This window comes from Dendropsophus ebraccatus, chromosome 6 (genome assembly GCF_027789765.1).
Source record: "Dendropsophus ebraccatus isolate aDenEbr1 chromosome 6, aDenEbr1.pat, whole genome shotgun sequence".
NCBI lineage: Eukaryota > Metazoa > Chordata > Amphibia > Anura > Hylidae > Dendropsophus > Dendropsophus ebraccatus.
The window spans coordinates 16,368,291-16,384,488 of NC_091459.1; the positions used below are offsets into that span (position 1 = coordinate 16,368,291).

General features: G+C 43.5%; 1 protein-coding gene across 4 annotated transcripts in view; it reads right to left on the bottom strand.

The window, feature by feature from the left end:
• Nucleotides 1-4,691: 4,691 nt before the first annotated feature.
• AP2M1 (adaptor related protein complex 2 subunit mu 1) overlaps nucleotides 4,692-16,198 on the bottom strand; it is a 30,442-nt gene continuing 18,935 nt past the window's right edge. For 3 of the 4 annotated variants that reach the window (XM_069974561.1, XM_069974562.1, XM_069974563.1), the window contains exons 3-12: nucleotides 13,831-14,096; nucleotides 13,229-13,311; nucleotides 12,100-12,235; nucleotides 11,483-11,624; nucleotides 10,945-10,965; nucleotides 10,583-10,702; nucleotides 10,251-10,386; nucleotides 9,000-9,097; nucleotides 7,329-7,440; nucleotides 4,692-5,841 (exon numbers count right to left, since the gene is read on the bottom strand). In XM_069974561.1, coding sequence (XP_069830662.1) covers nucleotides 5,707-5,841; nucleotides 7,329-7,440; nucleotides 9,000-9,097; nucleotides 10,251-10,386; nucleotides 10,583-10,702; nucleotides 10,945-10,965; nucleotides 11,483-11,624; nucleotides 12,100-12,235; nucleotides 13,229-13,311; nucleotides 13,831-14,096 — 1,249 coding nt within the window. In that variant the 3' untranslated portion in view covers nucleotides 4,692-5,706. The remainder of the gene's footprint in view (nucleotides 5,842-7,328; nucleotides 7,441-8,999; nucleotides 9,098-10,250; nucleotides 10,387-10,582; nucleotides 10,703-10,944; nucleotides 10,966-11,482; nucleotides 11,625-12,099; nucleotides 12,236-13,228; nucleotides 13,312-13,830; nucleotides 14,097-16,198) is intronic. The other variant, XM_069974564.1, reaches the window with a different exon arrangement.

Consider the following 16,198-nt stretch of genomic DNA (forward strand, 5'->3'; position numbering starts at 1 on the left):
GCGCTGCAAAATCTTTAGCACGCCGCGCAAGCGCAGTGCGTCAGCGTCGCAGTACTGTGCCGCCGTACTGTGCCTGCGCAGTGTGCTGAAGACGTTGCAGCGTCACCGGCATGGAACGCAGGCCCCGGGATGGGGAACGCAAGCCGGAGGTGACGTCAGCGGAGGGCGGGTCTTTGAATCACGTCCCTCTGGGCATGATTACAGCACTCGAAACCGCCCAGGACCGTGACTAGCTCAGCCCACCGTGACTACTTAGAGCTAATAACCATACAGCTAGGGAATTTGGAAAAGTAATCAAGGAGGGTATAGGGGCATGTTTGGGAAGCGTGCTGGGTGATGTACCAGCACGTTTCTTTATCATTAGGGGCATATTATGCATGATTGGTTCCCTTTAAAGGGAATGTGTCAGTTCCCGGGCCCTACCTGAAGTGCTGACAGTGTGCTGTAGCTGGCAGTCCCCTAGTTAGCCTTTTGGTAATTTTTTTGGTCTACTGTAATGAAGAGTCAAAAGGGAGTTGTTTGTGCCACACTCTGGCCGCCTCATCACTCCTTCATGACTAATCAATGCTGCCCGGCCTCCTGCTCGCTCAGCTGTCAGCCAGTGTCTACGATTGCAGATCAGTCCTCTGTAGGCAGGTTATGTCTGAAACACTCCAGGTGTAGATGAATTTCTGAACTTAAAATGTGTTGGAGCTGTGGTCTAGTGGTAACTCACCGCCGGAAGGGGGGTTAAAGGCGCTGTCACTTACATATTCGCAATGGGATGTCAATCCCGCTCTATGTCTTCTTGCAGGAACGATCACTAAAGTTTTCATTCAAAGTGAAATCTCAGTCTTTTCTTTATAACCTGTTCCGTTTATTGAAGCCAAAGCCAGCAACAGACTATAATCTGTCAGATAAATCTTTGTGTAAACGCACCAGTATAGTGATAGTGAAACAATGCGAGGATCCCCTAGATCTCCTGCTTGGACAGGAGAGTCTCCATCTAGTATAAACTTCACTACATGAATTTGTAACAACACAGGCAGGAGTTCAAGTGCCCAGCTAGCTCCAAAAGACAGGTAGCGGGAGCATGTCACAGATCTGCCTGTGCACTAGTTCTCCGGGTCATCGGATAACCCAGGAGAGCGATGCTGATATAAGCCATGACAATAGATGGCTGACTATTGGAGATCGGGCACAGTATCGGGGTATAACTAGACTCGGGGAACAAAAAGAGGCTCATCGTTAGTGTCGGTTTATGAAAGAACATTGTCTGTGCTAATGCAGCTGGAATGAAAGACAATCTATGCAGTGGGAGTTGAAGAGACTCTGTACAGGTACCACGTTGTAGAGGAGCTCACACTGTTTCTGGTTCTGGGGTCGGCCTGTCTCCTGATGCTGGTATTTAGAAAACAAAATGACTTATCAATGCGGCGCAGAGGGCAGTCAAACTGCCATGGCCTCCAGCATCAGTGCTCTAGGCCTGCGGCGCCTCTCTCCCCAGCCCAGGGGAGTTCTGAAAGCGAAGGGAGGGGTGGAAGAGAGGGGCCTCAGGCCTAGTGTACTGATGCTGTAGACCATGCCAGATTGACTGCTGCATTGATAAAACTCTAATTTTTCCGACGCCTGAACCAGGCACAGCACGAGAAGCTCTACAACGGGGTGCAGGGGTAGCAAGGTACAGAGGTGCTTTAAACTTCGGTCACTCTGGGGGGTGGTTAGTCTTCATAACACTGAGAACGTGCACAAACAGCAGAAGACCCTTAACTGTTCAAATCTTCATTAAAAGGTGTTATCCAGCACTACAAAAACATGGCCACTTTCTTCCAGAGACGGCATGACTCTCGTCTCCAGTTCAGGTGGGGTTTGCAATTAAGCTCTATTCACTTCAATGGAACGGAGTTACAAAACCTGCACCCAAACTGGAGACAAGAGTGGGGCTGTCTCTGGAAGAAGGTGTCCATGTTTTTTGTAGCGCTGAATAATCCCATGCAGACAGCGAGGACGCCAGCAGCATAGCGATATGCTACAGCTATTTCACACGTGCTTGCGTGCTTCTTCAGACATTGTTCAATGATACACATCCTAGATTAAATAACTAATAGTGGGCGTGTATGCACAGAACATTACATAGGATTTACAACTTTATTAAAAACATGTACCAAATTCAGCCATGTAACACGAACATATTTAACTCAGTATGTTCATTCAAGCTTCTGGCTTCCTGTGCATTCACAGCCAGAACCCATTTGGCTTCCCTCTGTAGCAATATTTTGTTATCATCCAATTCTTTACTTAGATTTAGAGGTTTATAAAGAGAAGAATATCAGGGAATTCACATCACCACTATGTTTCTCCTTTAGATGACTTATTAGCCTCGAGATCTAACATGCTTGCTGAATCTTATTTACAGATCTAAATGGTGTGTTTACACCTAACAATTATCGTGCGAATTTGCGCAATAAGGATTCGAACGATAATCGTACGTGTAAACGCAGCAAACGATCAAACGACGAACGATACATCGCTCATTTTGATCTTGTTATCAAATCTTCGTTTGCAAAAAAATTCGCAAATCGTTCCGTGTGAACAGTCGTTCGCCGATTTAACCAATGTGTGAGATAGGCTTAAGCGTTCGCAAAACGAATTTTCCGTACGATATATCATACAGTCTAAACGCTGATCGTTATGAAAAAAAAAAAAAATTGTTACTCCGACATCGTTAATCGTACGATCGGGCCAATTATCGTTTCGTGTAAACGCACCATTGTAGTCTTCCCTATGTAGAACACACAATACTAACATTTATTGTTACTAACTGGCATTTATTTTACATTCGACTCCTCCCATTTTCACCATTTTACAAGGACGGACGAATTTGGACCAAATGTAACTCCGGCACTTAAATTTACCCTAGGTACGTTTTGTTTTTTTCAAGCCAGGTTGTAGGTTTAGTGCTGTCCTCCAATTTACTTTGTACCAACTTATCTTTGATGCTCTTGCATCTTCTAAACATGAATAATGGTCTATCGGTGAAGCATTCAGCAAACAACGGGTCATCCTTTAAGAGATCCCAGTGCTTGCCAACACTATTCAAGAAGCTATATGCAACAGGAATACATTTACAGTGCTACAGTGAGGGGGAACTTAGGGCCCTATTACACCGAGCGATAATCCGTGTATTAAAGACGAGCAGCAGTGTCAGTGTCAATCGGCTGATCGTTCTCTCTTAGAAAGTTTAAAAAAAATGGGCCGCTGACCGCGCATCGCTACAATAACGATGCACGTCCGACAAGCTGATGACCATGTAAGGAAAATATTAAGGTTTATACTTACATGTCCAGGCTCCCCCAGGTCCTAGTGCCTATTTCCTGCACCGTGCAGCCCAGCCAATCACTGGCTGTGGGGCTGTCATCTCTTGGCCAGGCGATTGGCTGAGTGGCCTGTCACTGAAGAGATGAGGCCAGAAGTTTCACAGACGGCTGCAGGGAGCAAGAAAAGCAGAAAAAAGGCACCAGGACACCGGGGGAGCATGGATAAGTATAAACTTTATTATTTTCTGTCTGAAAGCAAGGGCTGCATGGACATAATTAATAATATATAAACACACCCCTTGCTACATGATCGTCAAGCTAATAGGCTCAGTAAGCGAACAGCAGTCTAGCAGATACCTGCTCACTTACGCCACTCATTGGGCTAAGTTCTAAAGTTGTGATGTTGCAGGCCCACCCAGCCTGTCAGTGGTTGCAGCAGTGTCCTGCTCGAGACACTAATTGGTCACAGTGGGGATGGAGTGGTAAGATACTCGCCACGACAATGAGGGCAAGTGCAGTTAATTTTTTTCAATCACCCCCTCCACGGGCATATAAAAAAAAGGTAAAAAAAAAAAAAAAAAAAAAAAAAAAAGGTAAAATTGACAGCACATCTATGCCTCTGTTCACACTGCATTTGGCTTAAGTACAAACAAAAAAAAAAAACTGAAAGTGCAATAGCAACTCACAGGTGCAAGTCTTACCGTATATACTCCCCCCAGCGTACATATGTTAAAAACCTGCTCTATAGATAATAAAAAATGAGGACCTTAGCAAACTATTTGATCAGTGTACCATGTCACCACGTTAAGGTGTCCTCAGAGACATGGTCCTACTCTAGCATTTTCACAGTAGAGTGCTATAAAAAGAGATCATGCGGCTCCTTTCTGCCCAGTTGTATGCTTGCTCAGCCCAGGAGAGGCCACTGCTAGTGTGAGAATGCTAAAGTAGGGACCATGTCTCTGAGGACACCTTACACTGTTAAAAAAATCACAACACCTCAAAACAGTTGGATTGTTTTCCATTCCACCCAATTGAAATGTTTTAAAAAGGTTTTCAATGCAATTAACAAAACAAAAAACAGCCTACAAAAGGCAAGTCTCCATACAGCCAACTTGATGAAAAAAAAAAAAAAAAAATCTTGGTCACAGTAAATTTGCATTTTCTTTTTTAAATCTGTCAGTATGTCATTTATTGTGGCTGATTTTGCAAACAATAGTCCATCTTTTGCACCCAATACTGCATAAAAAAAAAATGAAAGGTAAATGTGAAAATAATGGCCACAAATAATGTGTGAACATGACATTAGAGGACAAATTGTTTAGGGTAAACTGCCATGGTGCATTTGTTCATTGCCAAGTATAGTCATTTAGTCATAAATAAATCAGCCTCGTCGGATTCCTTTTCTACACTGTTTATTATGTTTATGATTCGACCATCACAAAGAAAAAAAACAGAGCAAATCACAGCACAAGGAGTACAGGGACACTGGAGAGAGAAAGAAGTCACGGGGCCACACAAATCATCACATCAGTGGGAGCTACAGGATCCCATCCTTGCTGCTAGGATAAGTGACTGCTCGCTGGCAATGATATGTTCTATTCTTTGCACTCCATGACAATGAACTCTGTGTGACACTTACGGGGTCTTTTCCTCCTCTTCCTCACTGATAAGTAGTGATAGGGCAGGAGAAAAACCACTGAACCCTATCCTTTACATTTGGTCATAAACATTGCAGACTCAAAACCCTCAAAACGCAGAAGTTAGGGATGGTCCGAACCCGAACGCTCGGCATCGGCTCGGAACTCGGTTCGGACCATCCCTAGCAGAAGTAATCGCCCTTCGATCCCGCTATGATTTCCTATTCCGAATATCGATGTCAGATTACAACAATCCCCTCTTGCCGCCGAGCTGGCCTGCGACAGCGTTAATAGTTAATGACAAACAGAAATACTTAGACACAGTAAAACATGACGCTGCTACCTACTGGTAAGAGGGATGTGATGGGAAGCACTACACTATTCAGAAATACTATCTGCCAGCAATATTCACAGACTGTGGTGGTGGTGGTATACAAGGTCAGGGGGCGGCTGCATGTGAGAAGGGTTTTAAAAACACCACATAGCAGCAAGGTAGACAAAGAGATCCCTTACAGGTTTAGATCTCAAATTGTGGTTAACCTTTCCAATGCTGAATCTGTGTGCAGAGCCTCCAGACTGATGGGGGTTAATGAGCCAAATGGCTGTAATGGTCGGGCGGAAGAAGCAAGAAAGGAAAGGAGCATTTTCCACTCTTCAGAGCCTGAGAGATTTGCCTCCCTGTTTTTACTTAGGTTTACCCCATCCGAATGTAGTATGATGGGGGGGCAGCATTAATAATGGAAGTGGCTCCCTCCTCTCTGGATATTGATGCATTAACAACGTGTCTCATAGATTCCACTGCGGCCGATGTATCGCACCCATTTTATAACGTCGTGGTCGCTGTAGTTCAGCTTAGGTTCAAACACTTTCAGGTAACGAACTTTGAGGCCGGACGGAGCAAAGGGGACCTAGGGAAGAGGGTAGACAAGTGTTAATCTATATAAAATTGTGAGCGGTTATAAGCCTTTAAACAAATTATAGGCCTAAAAATATAATATGTCTTTATCATATACAGGGAAATAAAAAAACCAGGGAAAAGTAGCCATGTCAACAGTAAGCAGATTCAAGCTCAGTTGTAAAGGGGTATTTTTCCTTCAAACCAACTGGTTTTAGAAAGTTATATAGATTTGTAATTTACTTCTATTTAAAAAAAATCTCCAGTCTTCAAGTACTTACCAGCTGCTGTATGTCCTGCAGGAAGTGGTGTATTCTTTCCAGTCTGACAGTACTCTCTGCTGCCACTTCTGTCCGAGACAGGAACTGTCCAGAGCCGGAGAGTTTTTCTATGGGGATTTGCTACTGCACTGGACAGTTCTTGTCATGGACAGAGGTGGCAGCAGAGAGCACTGTCAGAAAGGAAAGAAAACACCACTTCCTGCAGGACATACAACAGCTAATAAGTATGGGAAGACATGGGATTTTTAAATAGAAGTAAATGATAAATCTATATAACTTTCTGAAACCAGTTGATTTGAAAGAAAACTCTATTCACCGGAGTACTCCTTTAACCCTCTCCCACCGCTGCACAGTAAATTAACGTTGCTGCAGCCTATGCCTGGTGCTGCAGCGACATTAACTTACTGCAGAGGATGACACAGGCGTAGGAGGTACGCCTGTCATCCGGCAGGTCCCCAGCTATCAATGATAGCCGGGACCCGCCGCGGAACTCTCAGCACCGGAGCCGCGCTCTGGTGCAGAGTTAGCCCTATAGATACTGCGGTCAGCAAGACCGCAGTATCTATAGGCCTCCGGAGAGACAATTCTCCCTCTACAGAGGGAGAATTGTCTGTCCGGTGTGCATCAGGGCTCTGCGAACTGATCGCAGAGCTCCGATGGTAGCCATAGAAACCAGAAGCCTCAGACTTCCGGTTTCTAGCTACGCAGGGCGGCGAGGGACAGGAGGGAAGGCAGGACACGTGCCATGCGCTCTGCCCCCTCCCCTCTCTCCCCTGCCGCTGTCAAAAGATTATGACAGCGACAGGGGACAGTGGAGAGGGGTCAGCCATAGGGGACCATTATGATCCCATAAGCTGATATCAAATCACAACATGGGCATTGAGGCATCATTGACCCCAGGTCATGACAGGGTTAAGGGCTTACCTGGTATTAGAAAAAACAGCTGTTTTCTTATAAAAACAGTGTCATGCCTGTCCTCAGATTGTGTGGATTACTACAACTCTGCTCCATTTCACTTTAATAGAACTAAATTGCAGTATCACACACAAAGGCAACAAGACTGGCACTGTTTCCAGAAACAACTATGTTTTTTAATCTTGTCACTTTTGTTATACATCTCAAAATGCATGAGCCCAAATTGGCGGCCATGGACAATTTCTACACTTTGCCCTCTCAGTAGGTTTCAGATTTCTAGTGTGCATGAAACTTTCTGCTTTACCTCAAAGTTCATGGAAATAGGAGGGCGTGCCCACTTCTTCTTGTCATTGGTCGGCAGGAGCTCAATCTCAGCGCTAATCTGCGATTCCTTCATTCCAGCCATCCGTTTTATCCTAAGTGATAAATTGAAGAGTTATCGCTGGTTACAAAAATGTAACTGTGCTTCCCTGTATGTGATTAAAACGTCAGAGGCCGTCATTTATGAAGTATTACTGTCATTTATACAAACTTCCGTCATGTTGCCCAGACATACCAAAAGACGTTCGCCCAGGGGTAAAACTGACTTGTTATATATGTTCCTCAAGTTGTTACGATTACAACAATATGTAACTTTTATAACTTATTTTATTTAATGGCTTTTAAAAAATTAAAACCTTTAAAAAATATATATATGTTCCTTAAAATTGCTCCATTCCCAGGCTTATAACGCTTTTATCCTTTGGTCTATGGGGTTGTGTGAGGTATAATTTTTTGCGCCATGATCGGTACTTTCTATTGGTACCTTGATTGCGCATATCCGACTTTTTGATCACTTTTTATAAAAATTTTACTGGATTTGATGCAAACAAAAATGTGCAAATTTTGCACTTTGGAATTTTTTTGGGAATAGTTCGAGAAATTAAAACGCAGCAATACAAAACATGTTTATTTAAATTATTTTTGTTTATAAAATGGGGAAAGGGGGGGTGACAAACTTATTAGGGGAGGAGATTTTTTTTTTTAAATAATTTTTTTCCCCCACACACATACTAGAAGTCTCCCTGGGGTTAAGGGTTAGTCCCCCTGGGGGACTTCTAGTATCACTACTCTAATCTCTCATTGATCTATGCAGTAGTTATACCGCATAGATCAATGTGATCAGTGTTCTATTACTCTCGGCTGCTGCAGCCGAGAGCAATAAAATGCTGAGCCAGGATCAGCGCCATTACAGCGCAGACGCCGGCCCGGTAAAGATGTTGGGATTGCTCCTCTGCGATCACGTCGCAGGGGGGCCATCCCCCCACTAGACACCAGGGAAAGGTAAAAGAAGCATTTTAAATGCAGCTGTCAACTTTGACAGCTGCATTTAAAAGGCTATTTAGCTGGCATGGTCCGATCGCAGTGCCCTCTAATTAGCCTTTTAAATGCAGCTGTCAAAGTTGCCACAGTCCTGGGCTGCAGATAGAACCCGGGATCACGCCCCCCTCTGAAAGCCCTTAACGACGCAAGGGCGTACATTTACGCCCTTGGTCGTAAAGGTGTTAAATGAGTAGCATAAACTAGTGACAGAAACTCTGAACAGAATGATGTATTCCTTATATCATTGTGTACAGCTATTCTCCCGATTGTGTCCTGTATCATGCAGTCAGCCCTCTGCCTCCTGACAGCTGTTTACCTGCACACAGTACAGAAAGACAACTGCCAATTAGCGGCCAGTGGTCAGAGGAAACTGGTGCTCATGAATATCAAGGACTACTGAGCACACTCGCATAATGGAGAGGACTACCGTGCTCAGTCTCTGTTATTTAGGAGGATCTCTCTGTCACCTTAGATAGGGCAGCATAAACCTACTGACAGAGTCTAACTTGGGTACTAGACAAGATTTGTTTTGCTTAAAGCTTTCCACGACAAAAGCAGTAATATAGACCTACAGCAGAAAAACGTAATCTGATAGTGTGCTAAAAGCACTTACTTCCAGACTATAGCATTTTCACTGGCCTTGTACTTGGCTTTTCCCTTCATACAAATGACTTGCACTCCGCTTGTGTTCAGTGGAGTGGGGATTCGAACCTATAGAGAAAAAACGCAAGTTAAGGCTATTGACACCATTGGAAGTGTTACTTATAGAAACTGTAAATGCATTTAGCTGTAGAGACATTTGGTTCCAAATTCCATCTGAAAAGTTTCACTGTTTCAGAGAAGCCTCTCATGAGCACACAACGGGCACCCGAACAGAGTGGAGAAGTCACATCACATAGCCACACTATGTATATGTGCCCTGTATATTTAAATAGTGTTTTCAGGTAAATGAACCCAATTCCCTGCCACTTCTTCCCATCACATGTGGTGCCCACTGCCTAATACCAGCCCTGTACTAATACCCACCCCTCTGTCCATAGGCTTCTACATATTCTGCGCCCCCTGCTGGACACTCCATAGGAATTACACCTGATTCGTGACGTCACGGTTTTTGAGAGAATTTGAACACTCCATTATCTACTAAATTAAGGGAAATAGCAGTATATGTGCATTTCCCATAATTAATGTACATTAGGAATTTGTCTAACTTTCCATAAGTAATAACATATTAAAAAATACTTTTGGCCAGAGTTGTCCATTAAGGGGGAAGAAAAAAAAAAAACATCTGTTTTGTATTTTGACATTTCTTCTGTAACCCTAAGGCCCCCTTCACATGTCTGTGAAACTTACCTGGATTTCTTATCAAGAAATCTGGGTAAATTTTCAGACCCATAGGATTTATGAAGGGTGTGCATGTCGGAAAAGGACTGAAAGATATAAGACATGTCCGAAATTCTGTCATAGATGCCCCATAAAACCTTATGGTGCCATCCAGAATACCAGATGCATCGCACAGCAGCACGGGGAGCGACAGCACTTGGGGAAGTGCCGCCGGCCCTTTAGCTGTACATGCTCATAGTCAGGAACAAGTACAGTTAAATGTGACCCCCCCCCCCTCCAACACACACACGCAGAGCAAGATGAACAAAGGAGAAGCCAGTTGGGAGCAGCACTGCAGCCCCCAGCAGGTAAGTATGAGTTTATTTTTTTTTAGCTCCACCATTTTTACAGACAGGAAACACTGATGGTTTCCTGAAAGGCTTCCAGATCAGTGTTGACTGACCGTAAAAACGGCCACGGACGTGTGAAGGGGAGGTCTTACTATTTCCCACCTCAAAAAGATACTTAGTCTGGAATACCACACCTCAATTTTTTGAGCCAGAAGGGAAGGCTTGAAGTTGGATTTAATGACCACCTTAACCTCCAGTTTAGTACGCCCCACCTCACGAACCAGTGGGATGACACGGAACGGAAGGATTATATCCTTTGTGGTTCTATATCTAAAGTGAAACAGAAAATTGCATTAATTACACTGACCTAGATTTATTATACACTACATTAATTCAAATACACTAGAAGTGTGAGACACGGTGGAGGAAGAAATCTTAGAGAAAAGAGGTCAACTATGCACCTTACGGACTTAATAAGACTAAATATAAGAAGATCTCAGAATCTAAATAATCTAAATAATTTTACCTCATGAGTTCAAACTCTCCATCAGGTGGAATAAAGCTGATGCTGCGCTCTGAATCAAACTTGCTGAGCCGAACGCACTGGTGGAATGTACAATCATCAATAGCAATGGACTGTTTCCCACTGCAAAAGGAAAACTCTTTACTACACAGGCAATTCCTTGATCAATAAACAACCAACTCAGAAAGGATTCTAAAACAGCCGTAAACACTGTTAGGTTACGTTCACACTCGACAAAGCTGTCGCAAAAAAAAATTAACTGTCCAAATCATCTGAAATGACCCATGCACATTCTGCAGACAAATCCAATCATGAAGCGTGGAATCCATTTTTAGTCTGCAACAAATCTCTGTGTGAAAACTTACCCTTCAGAGTTCAAGATGTCACTATGGGAATATATCCAAAAAGGACAATTTATACATACATCTACATATATCCCTAAGACATACATAAAGGAGAAGTCTGGCAGGGAACTAAAAATCATTACGGACAGGGGGAGGAGGAATTTAAAAAAAAAAAAAAAAAACGATGCTTACTGTTCCCGGAGCCTGCGCTGGACTGCATCACTGAGTTCCTTGCCCCACTGGCTGTCATTTTCTCCCTGATTCCGGGTAGGTTACAACCCAGGTTCCACGTCACCAAAGGGTGGTATTTAGCCGGCTCAGCCAGTCAGTGACTGTAGTGGTGTACCACCCCAGTCACTGACTGGCTAAGTGGGGCATCCATCAGCAGGGTCATGACATAACTGGCTCAAAAGACAGCCGGAGGGGTCCAAGAGCAGGAAGAAGTTCTGTAAGGGCGCCGGGACAGGTGACTAATTTCTTTATTATCCCCCAACCCTTAATGATTTTTTTAGTTCCCTGCCGGAATTCTCCTTTAAGAACTTTGCTTTACTATACTCACGTTTTGCCTGTCTCGTCAGCTGTGCCTTTGCCTTGTTTCTCAATTACGATCTTGTCATTCATTCCAAACTTGCATTCTGGCATGCCGCTCAAGTAGCTCTTCATAACCACCCGTCCAGACACATGAGCACTCAGTACCTGCCCTGGAAACGAGGAAAATCAGACCATGCAGATTCATTCAAGTATGAAATACAAAATGAAAGCAAATGTACCATATCCCATAATAAAACGGATTGGGTTAGCTCCTGCACATAGATCCTGGTGGCGCTATCCACTTCTAAAAACGCTGCCCTGTTCCAGCCATCTGTGCCAGTTTCTCTATATGCTGATAGGGCCGCTCGGCACACTGGAGGTGGGTCCAGCGCACCAATATCTTGCCCCCTGGGTGAAGCAGCTCATTCAGAATGAAGTCTGGCGTCACCCAGGGAAGGAGATTTCGGGGCACTGGGCCACCTCCAGTGTGCCGAGCGGCCCTATTAGCATATAGAGAAACTGGCGCAGATCGCAGGAAGCAGCACCAGGATCTACGTGCCAGCGCCGACAGGGTCATGTGAATAAACAATATTATGGGAAGTGTGTATACTCACTTTTACCTCAACAAGTCACCTTGTTGCTTACCTTGAGGGGACATCAGCAGGTTAACACTCTCTAAAACATCCAGGAACAGCTCATTGCGACGATACTTGATGCCTTCACGTCGCCAGCCTATCTGACCAGTCACCTGGCTGGTGATCTGAGACTGCTCCTCCTTAGTCTGACAGAACAGGAAATAAAGGAAATTAAAAAAAAGAAAAAAAATAGGGACATGTGGAAATTCTCAGAGAAGCATCTATTCTTAAAGGGCAAAAATGTTTTTCTTTGAAGTCAACTTGTTTCAGAAAGTTATATAGATTCGTAATTTACTTTATTTAAAAATCTCCAGTCTTTCAGTACTCATCAGCTGCTTTAGGTCCTGCAGGTAGTGGTGGATTCTATCCAGTCTGACACAGTGCTCTCTGCTTACATCTCAATATAACTTTCTAAAACCAGTTGATATGCGTCTGAGGTGGGAGCCCTGTAATAAGGCATTTATAACATGACTACTAAACACACTCCTATCTACAACCCAGCTTTATACATACAGCAGTGGGTATTGCATTACAGCCAGTGTGGCAAAGAGAATAAAGTTGCCCCCCCCAAGCAGATAGCCACTAGCATTATTCCATTCACTCCTACCTGGTGCTACACCGTCCAGCCACATGAAGCAGAGGAGAAGCAACACGGCAGGTAAATGTGGGAAGAGTGGACAAGCAGGTCAGGAAACGCAGGGATAAAAACAAGAGAAGAAGTCGAGTTTAAGTCTAGGGTGGCGGCTAAAGGCAGACAAGGGCAGTTAGTAAGTCAAACCATAAAACCCAAAATAAAAAAGGCAGACACCATATATGAGAAAACAGCAGAACCCTGAGGGCCAGATATATATCTAATAATTTTAAAGGAGAGAGATATGAGAAGGTTGACATCACTGCAGCACTGATCAACGTAATACGCCAGCTAAACTTCTGTATGATTCTGGAATGCTATAGTGAGGTACATCAGAACTTGTAGGTGTGTGTGTGTTTAATATATATATATATATTTATTTATTTTAATAGAAAATACACAGGTGCGGCAGAGCAGTCATGGCTTTGTTATTAACAGAAGGCATGACACTAGAGTACATGTCTGCTCCTACAAAACCATGAAAAATACAGTGGCAGCCACATATTACCTGACTTTTAATCCCTTGCTGGGTAATGAAGGTTTTCAGGGCTCCAGTTTCAGAGTTTTGTGGGTAACCAAAGTCCAGGATTTCTGTTACATATCACAAATAAAAAAAAATTAAAAAAAGGGTGGGGGGGGGAGGAATTGTTTTATTGATTGACTAATAACTCTCTCATTACATTGACCAAAGCTATGTCAAAGTACAGCACAACATACAGCGCTATACAGAAAGGGATTAATAAGGAAACCGTATTAAGGTCGCTGTCAGTCAATGTTAACTAGAGGTGAGCGAGTAAGGCCATTGAACCCGAACCATCTGCACTTGAATCCCGCTGTCTTCCTGATCCATGGGGAAGGTGGAGACAATCCAAGTCCCGCCTGTTTTCCAGGCAGGGCTCGGGCTGTCTCCACCTTCCCCACAGACCGGGAAGACTGCGGGGTTTAAGTGCCGATAGTTTGGGTTTGTACGGACGCAAACCTCGGCTTGCTTATCTCTAATGTTACCACCTTGCATGTAAGAGACAGCACCATAGTTATTTGCAGTACAGATGTGAACCTAAATATAAGAAAAAAATAATAAACACACCAAAAAACTTCATGGGCTCTTACCATCAAGCAGTTCATAGATCAGTACAAAGTTGTTTTTGATGTTTTCTTCACTGATCTTTCCAAAGTAAGCGGTCATGACATCACACATCTTATAGAGGAACTCAAATACCATAGCAGCGTTGACATTTTGCTTGGTGACTGCCGCCAGCCAGATGTTTGAGCGCTTCACGTGAAAGAAGCTAGTACGAGCGATGTTGGTGACAGGAGAGCGCACCTGCTGCCGGGCGTGGATGACATTGACACGGAAAGCGTCCACTGCGTTCCTCCTGAACGAAAGCAGAATATACAAAGACAAAGCATTAAGAACATGAAAAGTGTCTGTAGTCAAACTTCGCTGGTCGTATTAAATAAAGCGCGTTTAAACTACATTCCATATTCAAAAATACCCTCTTTTCTACATATAAAAAGATGATACCTTAATACCTTAAAGTGTGCCTGTTATCACAAAAAAAAACAAAAAAAACTGACATGGATTGAAATAATCTTCTGTTAAGCTGTGGGTATCCAAATCACACCCCCCCCCCAGTTCAAACATAACTAGTCAAGTTTGATCCCCATGATAAACCAGAAGGGGCACTGGGTCAGTAATGTCAAGAAAACCTCTCCCCACAGATACTCAAAGTGTAGCTGTCATTTAAAATATTTTAGCAGAAATCAACAACAGGTGATTTTAAGAAACTCTATAATAGGTTTCAATAGGCAAAAAAAGCCTCTTTCTGTACTCAAAAAGCTGTTTTGCAGCCTCCCCCTCCCTTCTTATCTGCTCAGTATCAGCCAAAGTAGTCTTCATTGCAGAGAAACAAATTAAAGACGCGTTTGCTAAATTCATTATAATCTATGGAGGGGGGAGGGGCCTAGGGGAATGAGTGAGCAGGGAGAGCAGAGAAGCAGTTGTACATTTTGGAGACTGTCTGGGAACATAAAATGCTGAATTAACAGGTCAGAAAGGTCAGTGCTTATATGGTATCTTGGTGAGAGAAAATTGCAGGATGTAGTGTTTTGCAGGGCCGCCTTTTCTCCTCTCCATGCTCACTCATCCTGCTCGACCCCTCCCCCCTCCATAGAGTATAATGGACACAGAAATCCTGCTACTTCTGTAGTGAGGGTGGAGGTAGGAAAACAGTGTTTTGTTTTGAGTACAGAAGAAAACTCATTTGCTTAATAAAACCTATTACAGAGTTTCTTAAAATCACTTTTACTATTGATATTTACTGATTTCTGAATAATGACATTTAAAAACGAAAGTTACACTTTAAAAACTAATTCCCCTCCCCCCCCCCCCCCGATAGGTCTTCAGTGATGTTAACCTTGATAGCAATGATAGATACATAAATGGGAATTGTAAGGGCCAGTTCACACAGGGCAAAAGCAACAGAACCCTGCCTGCATCAGTGTGCCTAAGGGAGGGTTCGCGCACTTTCGCTTTCGGCGATCCCACTGACATGGCCCTCCCATTGACGCACTGTGGGACACTGATGCAGGCGGGATTTACGTTGCTTGTGCTAGGTGTGAACTTGCCCTAACTCCGAATGGTTTCAAGCGTTATTTATAAAAATGTTTGACCAGTCAGGGTCTGGGTGCCAAGTCCGCCACTATTTATGAGCTCCGTTAAGCTATCATCTCCCAGTCTCCTCTCACTGCAGCAGACAGGCTCCATAGACCTTTTATAGCACTGATGGTATCAAACTCAGGCCCTTTAGCTGTTACAAAACTACAATTACCCTCATGCCTGGACAGCCAGAGCTAAAGCTAAATTGTAGTTGTGTAACAGCTGGAGAGCCTGAGTCTAACACCCCTGTTCTATAGAATCAGTTTCCTGCAGCAAGATGGGGGAGAGGCAATGAAGCACTTCGCCAAGCTCATTCTAGTGACTGGTGAAGGTTTCAGCATCCACACTCCATCAATCATAACTTGTCTAAAATTTTTCATAATCACAGTAAGACCTTAGGAAATTATTTTTCTAGGCACAGAGTGCAAGTTTAATGTTAACAAGACTTGAAGGTTTGTATTTTTTTTGGAGAGAAAAAAAAAGTTCTTTCAAATCAACAGGTTTCAAAAACTTATATAGATTTGTTAAATGTTAAATCTTCCATTACTTATCAGCTGCTGTATGTCCTGCAGGAAGTGCAACTACTAATACTTACTAATTACAACTCTTAATACCTTTCTAATGGTGCATTTACACAGGCAGATTTATCTGACCAATTTTGGAAGCCAAAGTCAGGAATGGACTTGAAAAGACAGGGAATCTCAGTCTTTCCTTTATGACCTGCACCCTGTTTATAGTCTGTTCCTGGCTTTGGCTTCAAAAGCTGCCAGATAAATCTCTGTGTACACGCACCATAAGGGTCCATTTACGTGGAAAGAT